Below are 17853 nucleotides of genomic sequence, written 5' to 3'. Positions count from 1 at the left end.
GCCATTGTGCTAACCGGACAATGTAACAGCACGTTTACACAACCCTGGCCTCTAACCTCTGTGTATTGATGCCTGCTGCTCCTGAAGCCACCATGCAGAAAGCATAATTAAATGGTGCAGTGGAGACAATGCAGTGAGACACGGGGCACACCACAGCACACTACCTTACAAATACACGGTGTGTACAATGAGGTGGCTGGACTGGGGCCTTGGGATGCTAGGCAAGGCTTCTAGCCTGAGGCACATTGACAGCCTCCGTGACCTAATGCTTAATAAGCACAGGGATCAATCTGGGCAAAGACAGTGTGAAGCGCTGTGAACGCACAGCCTGGTGTTACTACCACGGACTGCGCCTCACGGCACGTGATTGTCTGCTGTGGGGTTACACATCTGCTCACACCAGCATCCCTTCAGACACTGTGAGGATGCGTGTGCTACCACGGTGTTTGGCCAGAGGAATGCTTCAGCTCCTTTATAATCTTACAGGACCACTGTTCTATGTGTGACAAGAGTTGCTCGTGGGGACACCAGAGATACACACAAGTATATGCAAAGCACCCCAAACTCCCTTTTCTGTCTTCCTTCCCCTCTTTCCTTTGACAGGGTGTTACCTTATAGCCCAGGCTGACCTCATCCTTGCAACTCCTGCCTCAGCCTCCTGTGTGCAGGTGTTACAGGTGTGTGCTACCATGCCTGGGTACCTCAGTCCTCTTTGGCCTCAATTGTCCCCTCTATGAATTGAGTACCCTGGCTTACTTTTCTCCAGGCAGGTGGTGTCCCAAGTGAAGAATATGTTTTCTAACCCTGACCCAGGCCGGAGGAAGCCAAAAGCCAGAACCCCAGGTACAAGCATCAAGATGGAAAATCACAGAGGTCAACATGGAGGTCAGCACCTGGCAAGTGCTTTAATGTTGGTACAGCTCTCCAGGCCAGAGGTTAGGGACTGGGTCCTGGTATAGGTTTGCCTTAGGGACTGGGTCCTGCTATAGTCTGCCCATATTCCTGCATGCCTGAGGTAAGGCCTTCTCACCTGCTGGCCCAGTTACCGTATCTGTCAGCTGGTGGGATGGCAGCGGAGGGTCCTTCTTGATGTGGCAGCGATGGGCTCTGGCTGGCTGAGTGTCTTCCTCACTGGACTGTGGATCAGTCCTTGGTGCCCCTCCCCACCCAGATGTCGCTGTCTCGGCCCTCCTCCTCAGTTCCAGCCAGGGCTGAGAGTGGTCCATGCTCCTGGGCCTCAGGAAGGAGAGGACACTTTCCATCCCATGCCTGCCTGTGGTGGCCTTGGCTGCTGTTCCAGACAAGGCCACCAAGAGGCCAAAACTGAGCCTCTGGAACACCAGAAGCAGGTGGAGAGCAGATGAGACCTCCTCTGTCACCCCCACAGATCCAAGTCCTCACCTGAAGAACGTCCGTCCGAGGCTGCTCTTTACTTCCCAAGCTTTGCACCTGCTGTTCCCTTAACCATCAACGCCCTCCCTTTTATGGGGCTCTTGATCCCCTACTTGCCCTACAAGATCCAGTGCAAAAACTGTTCCAAAGCCAATCTGTGCCTTGGCACAGATCACCCTGAATCATCTCTATACCTCTGTTCCCCATGTTTGACTCACTTCCGTGCTTTTGCTGTGTCTTTATGCCCCTCTGCCTTGCGTGAAAAGGACAAGCCGGGAAGTCATTGCTGGGGCCTGTCTGTCCCAAGCTCCTTGCTTGCGGGCACCTCTCCCCAGCTCCTAGTCCTGCAACATTCATTCCCACTTACTCCTCTACGGAGACCAGGACGCCAGGATCAGAAGGCCCAAAGGCCCAAGAGTCTAGAGCACAGAGTGAACTGCGCTTCGTAGTGAGGCCAGCCAGGCCTGGAGACAGGTGTGCACCGGAGCGCACAGCCTGCAAGTGGCAGTGGGCATCGCCACGCGGTCAGGGAGTCAAGGACTCTGGGTGTTCCGCAGTGGCTCCTGCAGGGCTGCATCTCCCAACCCAGGCCTTTTGGGTTCTGGGGCACCACGGCGACCTGCCCTAGGTCCGCCCACGAGTCTCCGAAGCCTCCGCCCCGCCCTTCACCCCGCCCCCTCCCGGGCCCTTAGATCCCTGCCAGCAGCGGGCACCCTGCGACAGGTGAGCACAACTCAGTGTCCCCACCATGGGCAACAGCGAGGGCCGCAGCGACTTCGAGTGGGTCTACAGCGACCAGCCACACACGCAGCGGCGCAAGGAGATGCTCGGTGAGCGCGTGCGACCATAGCCGGGGACCAGTGGCGGCAGCGGGATGGGGGGACAGTAGGGGAGCTGATCAGCGCGTGCTGCGGGTTCTTCACCCACAACCAATAGGCACCTGCTGTGCGCAGATCCCCCTTGCGTCGGCCAAGCCTGTCCACCGGGAATAGCAAGCTCGGGAGACACACCCTCTCGGGAAGCGGGAGACCCGAGGTTCCTACCGGTGGAACGCGGCTCTCCTGCAGCAGACCTCTTCGAGATCATTTCCCTGGGTGGGCCCCGTCCTGCGGATTCCACGAGACTGGCAGGCATCTCGGGCTCCGCAGGTGGAGGGTGCGTGACAGGAGTGCCTTCTTTCCATCCCCAAGCCTCCCTATGCCCTATGCCCGGATGCCTCTCGCAGCTCTCACTTCCCCCAGCTCACTTGGGTGCCCCGGCATCTGTTAAACTGCCTCATCGGATTGGCGATGCTGTTTCCCGTGGGTTTAACTGACATTTACTCAATGGTCGACTTCCATTTTCCTCCCCGGTGGTATCCCGGCTGGTGTCCAGGTCTCTAGTTGTCTTTGGCCAGGTCTTTTTCTTAGGGTTTTTGTTTTTGACGTCTCCCTGACCTACCCCTAACTGTGGAAGATGTTTTTTCCATCTCTGACTTTCACATCTTTCAAACTCAGGGTGCACCTGGGCTGCTGTAGCTACAGTTTAGGGGCTCAGGGCCTGGAAATTGTCCTGTGGGTCTGTATCTTGTGGTTGTCTCCTACATGTCTGAGTAAGCCATCCTCCCTACTTGGGTGAACTTAACAGGCACTCCCGCCACAGGAGGAGGGCAGGTGCCATGGCTGAGGTGCTGATTGTGCTAAGGCTGGAGCAGGAGCCCCCCTCAGCCCCTCCCCTGGCTCTCCAGCTTCTCTTCCTGAGTTCTCCAGGCATCAGGCCTCAGGTAGAGAGGACCTGTGAGCAGAGACACACATGGCAGCTGTGTGTCCCTGCCCACAGGTGCTCATGGAGTCCAGACGAACTGCACCTGTAAACCCCTCCCCCCCGTGCCTGTGTCCCTGCCCCCATCTGTGAAATGGTGTGGTTGTTCTGCCCAGTAGAGAGAATAAGGCAGGCTCCCTGAGGGATGAGAGCCAGTAAGGTGTCGGGGACTCCAGGATACATGGCAAGGACCTCCCTCCCTCCTAGATGCACAGGTGGGCTTCAAATTTGTGATCCCCTGTTCTCTGCCTTCCTAGTACTGGAATTACAGGCACTTACCACAACACCCAGCATTTATGGGGTGCTGGGGAATCAACCCAGGGCTTTGCACACACTAAGCAACACTCCACCAGCTGAGCTACAGCCCAGCCCTAAATATCTCTAATCAGAGAAGCCATGGACCCTGGAATACATCCTGATTTCCTAGAGAGATTGGTGGGGGAAAGGGAGCGGGGCAGAGGCCGGGGGGAGTTGAGGGGGGCACTCTGGTCCAGGCACAGCAAGAGAGCTATCATCTTCAGGGAGCTTCATTCATGCCCCTGCTGTAAGGACTGTGGCTTCCTGATACCTGCCCAGTTTGTGCTGGTGACTTGGGATGTGTGTTCTTTCATCTGCTTAGGTTCTGGTCTTTCCTGCATTGACCAACCCTCCAGGAAGCACCCCACCCCACCCCATTGGCTGCTCTGATGTCAGGTGCAGGCTCTCTCTTAGCTCTGCTTCTCCAGCTCCATTGCCCAAGCTCTGGGCTCGGCCGCAGAAGTTTAGTGGCTGGTAGGCAGACTGATCCCATGGTCAGGGTTCCAAGAGTCACTTGTGAGTTAAGGGTGAGTCAGTTGCAGCTTGGGCAAGAGAGAAGGCTGAAGGTAAAGCCTTCCTTAAGAAGTTGTGGTTCAGACTTGGGAGGTGATGTATGAAGCATTCAGACCAGGATCCCCACAGATATCGACAGAAGCTGTTATCATTTTCAACCTCCCACAGATAGGGCTGGCAACTCACTGATGATGGGGTGCAGAAGCCCCCATCTTTCCTTCCCCCAGTCTCGGGGGGATCCTGCACATAATTGCTCTGTCTCTTTTCAGAAGCCAAGTGTCAATCAGAGAGGAGTGATTTGCCCTGTGCTGAATAGTCCAGAGGCCACCAAGGCCTGGATTGCTCAGGTCCATTTGTAGTCCATACAGCTGGCTGGTAGCTACATCAAGCTCTGGGCCTGACAGGCGTTCGGTTAAGACCATAATCTCCCAATCAGATCCCAGGAAGTCATTGCTAGGAGTTGGCCCAGGTGTTCTGCGATAAGACCAAAGTCCACCCCTTGTTGCTGCCTAGAATGAGAACATGTTCTCCTGGCACAGTCCTAAGAAAATAAGGTCCGCGGTAGCATCTCAGGCCAGGGCAGGCAGGAAGCTGATCCATTACACACTGAGCCAGGCCCAGGACCACAAGCTTGGGTTTGTTTTTTTGAAAATAAATAGCTTTGTAGTTTTGTTTGCTTTTTAAAAAACATATGAAAGCAAGGTACACACACCCACACACACACACACACACACACACACACACACACACACACACACACACACACACGGGAAACCAGGAAATAAAAGTCAGTTGTTGGATTGTTTGCTTAGGAGAGGCCAGGCTATGACTTCTCTTGGTGGCGATGGCCTTTGGGAAGATCAGAAGACCCAAATGCCGCCAGAGAGTCTAGGGCACAGAGTGAGCTGCCAGGGGAAGGCGAGGCTTTGGTCACTCAGCCAGGGACATGCAGACTCCAGGGTGACTGGCAGGAAGCCTGCCTCTTGCTGGGATATGCAAGGATCTGGTTGAGTCTGTAGCCTCCTCTGCCAGGCAGGGTCTGAGATTACAAAAGAGGGGTCTGCCTGCCTTCCTGCCCATCTGTGTGGCTACCTTCAGTGCCAGTGTCTCCTTGAGGGCCTGGTGTTTTTTGCCCAGTTCTAGGACCATGGTTTTGTGGTCAGGGTAGTGTTGTGTTGAGGGGCAGGCGTGTATAGAGCTGTGCTAGGCAGGAATGGGGAAATGGGATGTGGGGATCAGGATCGGGCCCCCGGCAGTGCAGGAGGTAGTGGCCCTGATATTCTGTTACACCTTCCAATGCTGAACTCTGGCCTCTGCCCTGGCCTATTAGAGACACCCAGACACTGACCCTGCAACTCTTCACTGTGTTTTGCCTTCTCCCCAATCTGGAAGGCCCAGGCAACTTCCTGGCCTTTGTAAGCATTGTTCTGTGCTGGGCTGATTATTTTTGTGGTGCTAGGGATGGAACTTAGGACCTGGTATACGCTAGGCCGACACCAGGACCCTCCCATCCCCAGCTAGACGTCTTCTTCTCCTCCTCCTCCTCCTCCTCCTCCTCCTCCTCCCTCCCTCCCTCCCTCCCTCCCTCTCCTCCCTCCCTCCCTCCCTCCTTCTTCTTTTTCGGTTTTTCAAGACAGGGTTTCTCTTTGTAGCTTTGGCTGTTCTGGAAACTGGGCTGGCCTCAAACTCAGAGATCCACCTGCTTCTGCCCCCCAAGTGCCAGCTAGGTTTATTTTTCTTCCCTTTCATCAACTGATTTAGTGCGTATTCTTCAGGTCTTAGCTTCAAATATTCCAAAGAAAATTCTGGCAACACACGCACAAGTATGTGCACAAATGCACACACACACACATGCATGTGTGCACACGGGCATATGGTAAATGTGAAACCACATTTACCCTCTGGAAGGAATTGAAAGCCCCAAGTTGAGGCATTTACCAATTTCTGTAACTGTTTCCATCGTGGCTGGCTCCTGGGTGCATCCCTGAAGTAGAGCTGAGGACAAGATTCCCACTCTGGTTCCTGTGCCCAGGAGCCCTGTGAGTCAACCCACATGCCAGCACCCCTCCCCTGTCACCTTCCCCTCCCCCGCTCTCCTCTAGGGTGCCACACCCTCTACCTTTGTCCCCAGATGTAACTCTGCACTGGACTTTCTCATTCAATGCTCAGCTGTGTCTGGTGCCCAGTGGCTCTGGGATTTGGGGAAACAGAAGCAATAGATCCTCTAAACACCATGGCCACCCCTAGCCAAAGGCAACCAGGATCAGTCTAGGTGCCAGATGCATGATCAGGTGAGGGTCACTTCCTTGTTTTTATCATGTCCTTGGGTAGCCGAGAGGCGAGGGAGCACTCTGGTGTATTGTCTGTCTACTGATCCCATCACAAGGGACCCATCTTGTGATTTAATCACCCTACTTCCTAACTGGTCATGTGGAGATCTGAGTTTGGGCTGCCTGAGTTTCACTCAGATGGAGCACTGTCTCCATGTCCCCAACATACCTTGCTAGCACGGCTCACATGTTCTGGGACGCTGCACTTAGCCTGTCTTAATGCCATGTTCTTTAGTATTTAACAGCCTTATGGAGGTGTATTAACATGTCATGCAAGTCCTTTATTTTAAGGCCACACTCCAGGGGTCCTTAGTTTGTAACATGACCTAATCTTCTATCACCTCGAACACTCCTTAGGGTCTGAGGCCATTCCCACCCCCAACTACCTTGGCATTTTCAGTGGGTAAGTTTCAGTATGAGGGTCCAGCACACTGGCCCTCTCACAGCGCCTTAGCCAGGACATACTATGTGCCCTGTGTGAGCTCACACGCCTTTCCCCAGTTCTTAGATGGACCCTCCTCTCTCATCAGTTGGGGATCCCCAGAGACCTGTATCCATATCCACCACCAGGATACAAAGCAGGTCTAACAAGTGGCAGGTGAGGAGGTAAGGTAGATGTGAGACTCAGGAAGACACTCTGGACCATTGTTGATATCTTGTGCTGTGTGGGTCTCCCAGAGGCCTCCGACAAGCTAGGGCAGGGCCAGGCTTGTCTGTGGCTCAAAACTGGGAGATATCAAAGTAGTGGGGAGATATCCTCGCAGTCAGAGGTAGTCGTCTGGGAGAAAGTCGTCTAGGAAGGCTCCAGGTGCCTGAATGAGAGGCTGGTCTGCTGTGGTAGACCTGGTGGGACTATGTTCATTTGAGCACTTCTGCCTATGGTCACTAGGGGGCATCATCCCCACTAAGCAGTTTGGTGGTGGGGGCGGGGAGCTGAACTACTGGATCCCATGACACAGGAACCAACCATCATTGCCTATAGCCAGACTGGTCTTGTGCACTACTTACCTCCCTGGGAAGGGGGTGGGAGGATCCTGTCCTGGATGGTGTTGATGCCAGGCTGGGAGGGGAGAGGCATGACGGTTTCAGAATGGAAGTGATGGGAGGTCTCCCTGGTGGGACCCTACTGCAGACCAAAGAGAGCAAGGGGTCGCCATCTCCATGGGTCAGTTGGGAGAGTGCTGGAGTGGCCTGCAGCCGGCGGCCCCTCTCTGCTGCTCCCTTGCCCAGCTCTTGACTCTGTCCCTGATGACACAGTTGACATATCAAGAGAATTTCTGGAAAAACCAAGGCTTCCTCAGAGGTACAGGTTAAGAGTGTCTTGTGGCTGGGTGGTGGTGGTAGTGGCAGCAGTGGCAGTGCATGCCTTTAATCCCAGCACTCGGGAGGCAGAGGCAGGTGGATCTCTGTGAGTTCGGGGCCAGCCTGCTCTATAGAGCAAGTTTCAGGACAGCCAGGGCTACACAGAGAAACCTTGTTTCTAAAACCCAAAAAAAAAAAAGAGTGTCTTGAGGATGGGGTTGTCACCATAGGCTCTGGGTCCTTAAGAACAAGTGACTAGCACACATAAGTGGCAAATCTGGGGCATTTAGGTCAGGCCCCCTTAGACCCAGTGGCCATGGGCCCCTAGGGAAGATGCCACCTCCATGTGCTCCTAGTTCTGTGGGCTGTCAGGGAAATCATATCAGGAGTGGGGCGGAGAAGGCAGCCCAAGAGAGAGGGGGACACTGGCTCGAAGTCTGAGGATGCTTGGCTGTGGAGTTCTAGATGGTTGTCAAGGCTGGCCTCCAGGTCATGGAGCAGAGTAGAGAACTCTTGAGACATGCATAAGGTATCCAGGCTAGAGGCTCAGTGGGCTAGAGGCTGGATACTGCCCGTGTCCACGAGAGGAGACTCAAGCGGCATGCCCATTGGATGGAGGGCTCAGCAGCAGTGTGGGCTGCACAGGGTCTGTCAGGAGGCAGCTTAGGGTGGTCAGGATGGGCTAGAGAGGGAACACTGTCCTTCCATGTGGGGTGTTTCTCCTCTATGGGAGGTCCGGTGGGTGACCTGAGGCAGAGGAGGGCCAGCTAGGACTCCAGGGTGCAGTTGAGTCATTGGGAGCTGTTGGGGAGGTGGGGGGAGCACAGGGTTTCTTGCACAGGGCCTGGGCAGAGGGGAGGGAGGGGTCACTGAGCAAGCAGCCCTGTTTTAATTAGGTTTCTATTTAGGTTTCTGATTAGGTTTCAATTGAAACACCATAACCAAAAAGCAAGTTGGGGAGGAAAGGGTTTATTTGGCTTACATTTCAGCATTGCTATTCATCACTGAAGGAAGTCAGGACAGGAACTCAAACAAGGCAGGATCCTGGAGGCAGGAGCTGATGCAGAGGCCACAGAAGGGAGCTGCTTACTGGCTTGTTCCACATGGCCTGCTCAGCCTGTTTTTCTTTCTTTTTTAAAATTAATTTATTTATATTATGTACATGAATGCTCTATCTGCATGTACACCTTTATGCCAGAAGAAGACATCAGATCCCACTATAGATGGTTGTAAGCCACCATGTAGTTGCTGAGAATTGAACTCAGGACCTCTGGAACAGCAATCAATGCTCTTAACACTGAGCCATCTCTTCAGCCCACTTTCTTATAGAACCCACCACCCACCATGGGCTGGGCCCTCTCCCATTGATCATTAAATGAGAAAATGCCTTACACCTGGATCTCATGGAGGCATTTCCTCAGCTGAGGCTCCTTCCCTTGATGACTCTAGCTTGTATCAAGTTGACACACAAACCCAGCCAGTACAACTGACCCCTCGTCAACTTGACACACAAACACTATTAAGCCATATCTCTTCCTTTATTATTCATCCCCAAGATCTCACACTAAAATCAGTCTTTAAAATTTCAGTCCAATATTTTTTAAAAGTTCAAGTCTTTCATCTGTGAGCCCCTTTAAAAATAAAAATTAGATACCTTCTTATAAAGGGAAGAACCAGGGCACCATCACACTCTGAACCAAGCAAAACCAAATTTCAGTATAAATAACTCAATGTCCAATTATCTGGGATCCACTCACAATCTTCTGGACTCCTGCAAATAGCTTGGGTCACTTCCCCAGCTCCACCCTACACAGCACACATAGCTTGTCTTCTAGACTCCAGCAGGTTCCATTTCAATGTTGCTGCTGTTCTTGGTGGACTTCCCATGGTACTGGCATCTCCAAAACCCTGGGGTCTTAGGCTGCATCTGGGCTGCACTTTCACCAATAGCCTCTCATAGGCTCTCTTCACAGTGCCAAGCCTCAACTCCTTTGCATGACCCCTTCAGTCCTGGACCTTCAATTGCCACTGAGGCTGCACCTTCACCAATGGCCTTTTTTTTTTGCCTCTCATAGTGCCAAGTTTCTTTCAGCTGCTCTCCATGACTCCTTCATGCCTTCAAAACCAGTACCACCTGGATGGCTCTTACACATTATCAAGTCTGGCTGCCAGCATGAGGTACAACTTTGGCCACCTCTGGAACACTATAATTGGATATTTCTCTCCCACCTGCCAGTTCCCAAATACCTGGCAGTTGCTTCCCAAATTACCACACAGAGGCCTATATTAATTATAAATGCTTGGCCAATAGCTCAGGCTTATTACTAACTAGCTCTTACATTTTAAGTTAACCCATATTTCTATTTATGCTTTGCCACATGGCAGTACCTTTATTAGCATGCCATGTTCATTTGCTCCCTCTGAGTATAGCTGGTGACTCCTGATGCTGCCCTTCTCCTTCCCAGCATTCTCAGTTTGGCTCTCCTGTTTAACCTTATCCTGTTCAGCTATTGACCAGTCAGCTTGTTTATTAAACCAATCACAGTGACAAATCTTCACAGTCTGCAAGAGGATTATTCTACAGCAGAACACAGTTTCTCTGTGCTTCCAGGAATCACTTCCCAGAAGATTTCATCTCAGTGATCCTAGTCTCTTCTTAATCACTGATAATTTCTTAGCTCCAGCCAACCAGCATCAAGAATTCTAGCAAAGCAAAATTTTGCTTTAGTAGTTCTAGTGTCTCGTTAATCACAGCTGATTCTTCAACTTCAGCTAACCAGAAACACAGGATCTTAACTCAGAATAACAAGTGGCCCTGATAGAGTCTTTAAACTTTCCTTTGAAACTTCACAAGTCAGGTCTCCATCTTCTGCATGGCTCTTAACATTCTTATCTTTCAAGCTCCTAAAGAACATCCCACACAGCTCTTAATACTCAATGGCTCTTCTAGCCCAAAATTCCAAAGTCCTTCCACAATCCTCCCCCAAAACATGGTCAGGTTTGTCACAGCAATACCCCACTTCTAGTACCAATTTGTCTTAGGGTTTCTATTGCTTTGATGAAATACCATGACCAAAAAGCAAGTTGGGGAGGAAAGGGTTTATTTGGCTTACACTTCAGCATTGCTATTCATCACCGAAATAAGTCAGGACAGGAACTCAAATAGGGCAGTAACCTGGAGGCAGGAGCTGATGCAGAGGCCATGGAGGAGTGCTTCTTACTAGCTTGCTTCCCATGGCTTACTCAGCCTGCTTTCTTACAGAACCCAGGACCAACAGCCCAGGGATGGCCCCACCCACCATGGGCTGGGCCCTTCCACATTGATCATTACATGAGAAAATGCCTTACACCTGGATTTCATGGAGGCATTTCCTCAGCTGAGGCTCCTTCCCCTGATGACTCTAGCTTGTGTCAAGTTGACACACAGAACCAGCCAGTACAAGCCCACAGTCACCGCTGCTAGGCTGTGTCTTCAGGTGTATCCCGAATGTGCCTGCTTATATCTAAGCTAAGGCCTGGGCCCTGCTGCCCTGGAGTTCACCTGGTTGGGGCTCACCTGATACAGGTGTGGCTGGACCTGCCCTCTTGCGCTGATGCTTGGCTCCCTTCCAAGGGGAAGCAAGGGCAGCTGCCTTCTGAAAATCCTTAGCTGGAGCTAGTGGGTTCCTGGGTAAGAGAGAGGGAGGCTGGCTGTTGCCCGAGGGAGGCTGAGTGGGTGAGGCAGGTACACAGAGGCCACCCATGGGGGACTGGGAAGTTGGTAGCATGCACAGATGCAGACACTTTGCATGCGATTTTCCTGGTGGGGACAATGTCTTCCTGCAGATGTCCCTATTCTGTCATGAAGACATGCCACCTTCTCCATGGTCCTGGGTTCCCCTCCATTTTCCTGTAGCACTGAGGCATTCCCTGGTGGTATCCTAACTCTGGCTCTGTACCTGTCCCCCTACCCCCCAACTTCCAGGTAGTGGCAGGCACATCAGTCCCTCCAGTGGAAGGCCAGAGAGTGGCTCACATATCAGTTGTGCCCTATGTGCCCAGAGCCATGGCCCTGCTGGGTCCAGAGGGATGATGCTGGCTTACCCGGACTGGTGAGCAGCAGGGTCCTCAGAGGCCAGGCCATGCTTGGCTGGCCTCTGTCCCAAGGCTGGGAGGAGGAGGTCCTGAATGGAGTCACCAGTTTTGGGTGTGTACCACTTCACAGTATCCTTTGCTCTAGACATTAGCAATTCTGGCCCAGTCTTACTGGGCTGAAATCCACATCAGCAGAGTTGTGTTCCTTCTGGAAGCTCCATGGGGGAGCAGGTTCCCTGGTCTTCCCTGGCTTCTGGAGTCACCCACCTTCCTCATAGGACTTCCTGTCTGTTGTAAGACAGGTGGCCTCTCTCCACATGCCTCACTTAGCCCTTGGCTCCCAGCTTGGCTCTTGCATGCCTGGGGAGCATTGTGATGACTTTGATGATACATGTGCCTCTTCTTGACCATTTTTAACCTAAGGTGGTCACAGGGTGTGGTGTTAGCATGTGGGCATTTTGGGAGTTGTATTATTCTGCTCACCACTGGTGCTAAATGGTCTCCCCATTTGAAAATAGAGACAGTCTGCCTGGGAGCAGCTTGGTCTCCTAGTGCCCAGGTTCTCCCAGGAATCTGGGGGTAGGGATTAAGTAACTGTGGGCAGAGTTGAAAGGGAAACATTTAACACCCTGATGTAAAATGCCCAGGCTCATCACACCACATGCTACCATGAACTTCAACAAACAGCCCCTGGCAGCCTGCCTTAGCTTGGCCCTGAAATCTCTTCGGCAGCTAGCAAGGCCTTATCTCAGGCCCATGCCAGATTGCTCAGGTGAGGTATTTGGGAGCTGGAATTCTTAAACAGTGGGGATTTCAGTTATGCTTTGTCTAATGGTCTGGAACTCCTGGAACCTCCTGCCTCAGCTCCTGAGTGGCTGGGACCATAGGCATGATTATGTGTGTCTCCCAACGTAATATCTCTCTCTCTCTCTCTCTCTCTCTCTCTCTCTCTCTCTCTCTCTCCCTCTCCCTCTCCCTCTCCCTCTCCCTCTCCCTCTCCCTCTCCCTCTCCCTCTCCCTCTCCCTCTCCCTTTCCCTCTCTTCCTTCCTTTCCTTTATTTTTGAGCCAGGGTTTCTCTGAGTTTCCCTGGCTGTCCTGGAACTCACTCTGTAGACCAGGCTGGCTTCAAACTCAGAGACCTGCCTGCCTCTGCCTCCTGAGTGCTGAGATCAAAGGCATAAGCCAACACTGTCTGGCCAAACATTTTTCTCTTGTGGTAAAACATATATATGATTTGCCCATTTGTTTGTTTATACATGGTCTCATGCAGCCCAGGCTACCTCAAACTCACTATGTCGACAAGAAATATCTTGGACTTCTGATCCTCTTGCCTCTATTCCCAAGTGCTGAGATTACAGGTGTGTGTCAACACACTCTGTTCATGCAGTGCTGGGAATGAATCCAGGGCTTTGTGTTACACTTGGCATGTCACTTTGGGTGTGTAAGCTGGAGGCATTGATGACAGTCACATGCCATAGAGCCATCACTGCTGTTCACATGGTCTTGCCAGTTCCAGTCAAGGCCACAGCCCCTGCTATGGTCCTGGGAGACCCTCTCTACAGGCCAGCCCTGGGCAAGGCAAGTCAAGGTCCCTGTCTACTCAGAGTGGTGCTGATGCTGAGGACTGGTGCTATTTAACTGAGGTGCCCTAGGATAAGATCGTGCCTGGCTGGCCAAGTTTCCCCATCTGCAGGACAGTGCTGGCCCCATCTCTGGGATGCCTGTCCTTGTCCAAGGAGCCAACAGAGCAGACCTTGGGGGTATCTGTCACCCTGAGTTTTTGATGACCCTCTGTTCCTGGATGCAGCACTTACTGTCAGACCAGAAAATGCCACCTCCTTCATCAGAGGTTTCTAGAAGGCACAGCTGTCTTGCCTAAATGTGTTATCATTCTGTCTGTCCTTCCCTCCTTGTCCTTCTTGGCTTGGCTAACTTCCACATGCACCATTTGTTCCTTTTCTAGAAAACAAAATACAAAAAGCACAAATATACAGGGATGGACACTCGCTGCCCTGAAGTGACAGCTGGCATTTGGTTAGCCTCTCTGCAGTGCTTATTTGGTTTAGGGACTGCCTCCCAAGCCATGCCTCGCCACCCCAAGTGGCGAGAGTTTGAGAGTGACCAGTCCACATCGTCCCTCTCTGGCTGTGCCCAAGTACCTAGCCGCACATGACATGGACCTGTGTTCACTGAAACATTGGGGGCCAGAAGGTTTCCAATATACCATTATCTTTTTTTGTTTTTTTTTTTTTGTTTTTCGAGACAGGGTTTCTCCCTGTCTTGGTGCCTGTCCTGGATCTCGTTCTGTCGACCAGGCTGGCCTCGAACTCACAGAGATCCACCTGGCTCTCTGCCTCCCGGGTGCTGGGATTAAAGGCGTGCGCACTGCCACCCGGCTATGCCATTATCTTTGTGTGACCTGTTGTGACACCGGCACTATTATTTAGGCTGGTGGCAAATTCCCCCACCCTGGGAAGTCTCCCAGTCTCTTCCTGAAGGTGGTCAGAGGTAGGCGATCCTGTGCACACCACAGTCCAGGCTGCAACTCTTCCAAGACACAAAGTTTTGGGATAGCATGCCTTTCTTTCCAAGACCCTTGAGGGTAGGGGGTGGACTCCTGATCACTTTTAGGGCACTGCTGAGGACTGAAGGTGGGGGATGACAGGATGAGATTCAACGGATGCCAAGTCACTCATCATTCTTGTCTTCCCTGTAGCCAAGTACCCAGCCATCAAGGCCCTGATGCGGCCAGACCCCCACATCAAATGGACAGTGCTGGGATTGGTGCTGGTGCAGTTGCTGGCCTGCTGGCTGGTGCAGGGGCTCTCTTGGCGATGGCTGCTGTTCTGGGCTTACGCCTTCGGTGGCTGCATCAACCACTCGCTGACACTGGCCATCCACGACATCTCACACAACACTGCCTTTGGCACAAACTTTGCCTCCCGCAACCGCTGGTTTGCCGTCTTCGCTAATCTGCCCATTGGCGTACCCTATGCCACATCCTTCAAAAAGTACCACGTGGACCACCATCGTTACCTGGGTGGCGACGGGCTGGACGTGGACATTCCCACGAACTTTGAAGGCTGGTTCTTCTGTACGCCGGCCCGCAAGCTGCTCTGGCTGGTGCTCCAACCTTTCTTCTACTCGTTACGGCCTCTCTGTGTGAACCCCAAGGCGGTGACCCGTATGGAGATGCTCAATACCCTGGTGCAGTTGGCAGTCGACATGACCATTTTTGCCCTCTGGGGGATCAAACCCATAGTCTACCTTCTAGCCAGCTCCTTCCTAGGCCTGGGCCTACACCCTATCTCTGGCCATTTTGTGGCTGAGCATTATATGTTCACGAAGGGCCATGAGACTTACTCCTACTATGGGCCCCTCAACTGGATCACCTTCAATGTGGGCTACCACATGGAGCACCACGACTTCCCCAGCATCCCCGGCTGCTACCTGCCACTGGTAAGTGCTCAGCTTAGGCTCAGCGGGCATGGGAGGAATGAGGAGGGAAGAGAGGAGCTCTGCCATTCCTAGGCTGACTTTTGTTTGTGGGTCGGAAAGGGGATGGCTACTCACTTTTGGAGTGCCTGCCTGGAGACAGAGGAGGCGGATCCAGATAAGACAGTGTCTCAAAGCAGATGCAGATTAGCAGCTTAGGTTAATGTACAGCTGCTGGAAGCCTGCTGATGGGACCTGCCCATCCTGCGTCCCTGCTCCAGTACTTGCCCCGTACTTGGGCTTCCTTTTCTGTATCAGTGGACGCCATGGGAAGCACTCTGCTTTCTGTCTCCCGCCTACTGCTGCTCACTTCCTGTCCCAGCCAAGTAACAGTATGGGCACACTGCTCCCAGTCTGGAGCTGGCCAGACAGCGGGGGGTGTAGTCTTGTCCTTATAACCTATGGGGACCGGCTACAGCCACAGGGAGGGAGGCTGAGGTGGAGGTGTGAAGGTCGAGATAGAGGAACAGGAGGCCTTGAATGCCAATGGCTAGGTATGGCAAGGGGCAGCAGTGGGGGAGGGTTCTCATTCCTGAGTATGTTTGTATATGTCCTTCCTGGGTGCCCAGAGGGGTGTGTGTGTGTGTGTGTGTGTGTGTGTGTGTGTGTGTGTGTGTGTGCTTGTCCAGTGTGCACACATTACTGGGCTGGGTGGCTTTGGATTTTTCCCAATGCTCTGCTCATGCAACCAATGAAGCTGCCCTTTCCACGACTGCTACACTCAAATGTACATTTGAGAAGAAGGCAGAGGTTAAAAGGGATAGCATGTTTCAGAGGCCAAGCTTGAGTCTAAGGAGGCCGCCTTTGACAGGCAGGCGCAGTCTTCACAGAGCACCTGCTGTGGGCTGGAGAGGAGGCTGCCTGCAGGACCCATTTCAGATGTGGAGCAGTGCCTTCCCTGGGGAGGTGGGAGGATGATCTCCACAGCAATGTGGTGTTCTGGTTACAGGTGCTGTGGTCGGAACACTCCCTGGGGGAGGGGGTAGACACTGCGTATCAGGTCAGGGTAAAGGCTGGGTGTGGAGACACGTGTTGGGTGAGGAAGCAGTAAAAGCTGAAGCCCGGAGCCTGGCAGAGCATAGGACGCTGGGGTGAGGAGTGAGGGTGTTATTCAAGGCCAGCAGGTGCAGGCCTCAGAACTCTGCAGGACCATGATGGATCCACCTTGACCTTTTGGATTAGAACGTTGGTGGGTTCCGAGGTGAGGCACTCAGGCTGTGGTGCCTTCCCTGCTGGGGCCTCTTTCACCTGCAGCTGGAGTGTGTGTGTGTGCACGTGTGCACTCACAGTATGTGTGCTAGAGTACCAGCCAAGGTGCAGCCTTGACCCCAACCCCTCTCCACAGGTGCGGAAGATTGCGCCCGAATACTATGACCACCTGCCGCAGCACCACTCCTGGGTGAAGGTGCTTTGGGACTTTGTATTTGAGGACTCTCTGGGGCCCTACTCCAGGGTTAAGCGCAAGTATAAGCTGGCAGAGGACCGCCTGTGAGCCCTGCCGGCCAGCAGTCCTGAGTGGGCAGCTCCACGCCTCTTGCCCGCATGTCCGTGGGCCAGGGCCACAGAACATGTCTGGCTACATCAGCTCCTGCAGTCTAGGCTGTCTCTGGCCCTGTTGGGCCCAGCAACAGGGGATGCAGGCTATGGCTGGAGTAACCAGGCTTACCTAAATCTCTCTGGGCCTTCTCTCTGACTGGGATACTCGGTGTCTGTGGTCCCATGGAGCTGGTTTCTCTGTTCTTGTGCCCTAGATTAAATCTAACATTTGTCTTTGTAGTCAATGTGTTGTCCTTCTTTTGGGCAGGATGGAGTCTTGGCCTGATCCTGGGCTCTCAGAGAATGAGGCCTAAATCCAGGTGGGTGAAGGTCAGCCCCATGACTGTGTCTAGAAGGTTGTGTCCCTGAGGCCTCTGCCACCATGGAGAAGCCTCCAGATATGGACTGCAGAAGGTCCCCTCCAAGCCACAGGACAGCTCTACTTTAGGCCCTTTGACCTGTGAAACCATCCTGAGCTTGTACAGGGTCAGGCTGGCAGTATAGGATCCATATCCTTGGACAGGGTTGGGTCAGACTAGCAGCATGGGGTTCATCTCCCCTCCATCCTACATGGAACTGAATGGGTCATAAATACTGATGTGATGGCATAGCTGTGACTAGAGAGACAGCTTTGGTTAGTGACCTGGTCCTAAGGGGCTGGACCATAGTGGGTCCTGGTGTCCAGAGCAGGTAGCAGCAGTATGCTGGGAGGGTCCCTTGGCAGACAGGGACAAGAGTGGGCCTAGCCGTACAGCTCCCACTACATCCTGGGGTTTGTGGTACGAGGCTTAGCCAATGACACCACCACAGAGGCAGCCAGGGAAGGAGGGTGTGCTACAGTCCTTGCCCCATGCCTGGGAGTGGCCCTGTGTTCCAGGAACAGGTGTCTCTGAATAGTGTGACTGTTGAGATGACTTAGAAGGCCTGGTCCAAGAACTTCCGAGACATGAGGACTTTGAGACAAGGCAGGTGGCTTCTTCCTGTGCACACAAGCTACTTCAGGAGTTGAGGGGACTCCCAGTGAGGCCAGCTGCCATCCACGGCCTTGGCTGAGCCCGACTGCACCTGGCCCACCAGCCTACTTCCTGCAGATAGTGCCATAGTCTGTGTTGA

General features: G+C 53.0%; 1 protein-coding gene across 1 annotated transcript; it reads left to right on the top strand.

Moving 5' to 3' along the window:
* The first annotated feature begins 2072 nt into the window (after window positions 1-2072).
* Degs2 (delta 4-desaturase, sphingolipid 2) lies at window positions 2073-16980 on the top strand. The gene is made up of 3 exons (XM_052738950.1): window positions 2073-2222; window positions 14426-15168; window positions 16550-16980. The coding sequence occupies exons 1-3, from the start codon at window positions 2141-2143 to the stop codon at window positions 16694-16696; spliced, it is 972 nt and encodes a 323-aa protein (XP_052594910.1). The 5' UTR covers window positions 2073-2140; the 3' UTR covers window positions 16697-16980.
* Window positions 16981-17853: the final 873 nt, after the last annotated feature.

This window comes from Peromyscus californicus, unplaced genomic scaffold (genome assembly GCF_007827085.1).
Source record: "Peromyscus californicus insignis strain IS unplaced genomic scaffold, ASM782708v3 Scaffold_15__1_contigs__length_86483966, whole genome shotgun sequence".
Taxonomy (NCBI): Eukaryota; Metazoa; Chordata; class Mammalia; order Rodentia; family Cricetidae; genus Peromyscus; species Peromyscus californicus.
The sequence above is the reverse complement of the archived record's forward strand: the minus strand, read 5'-3'. Positions and strand labels throughout refer to the sequence as shown.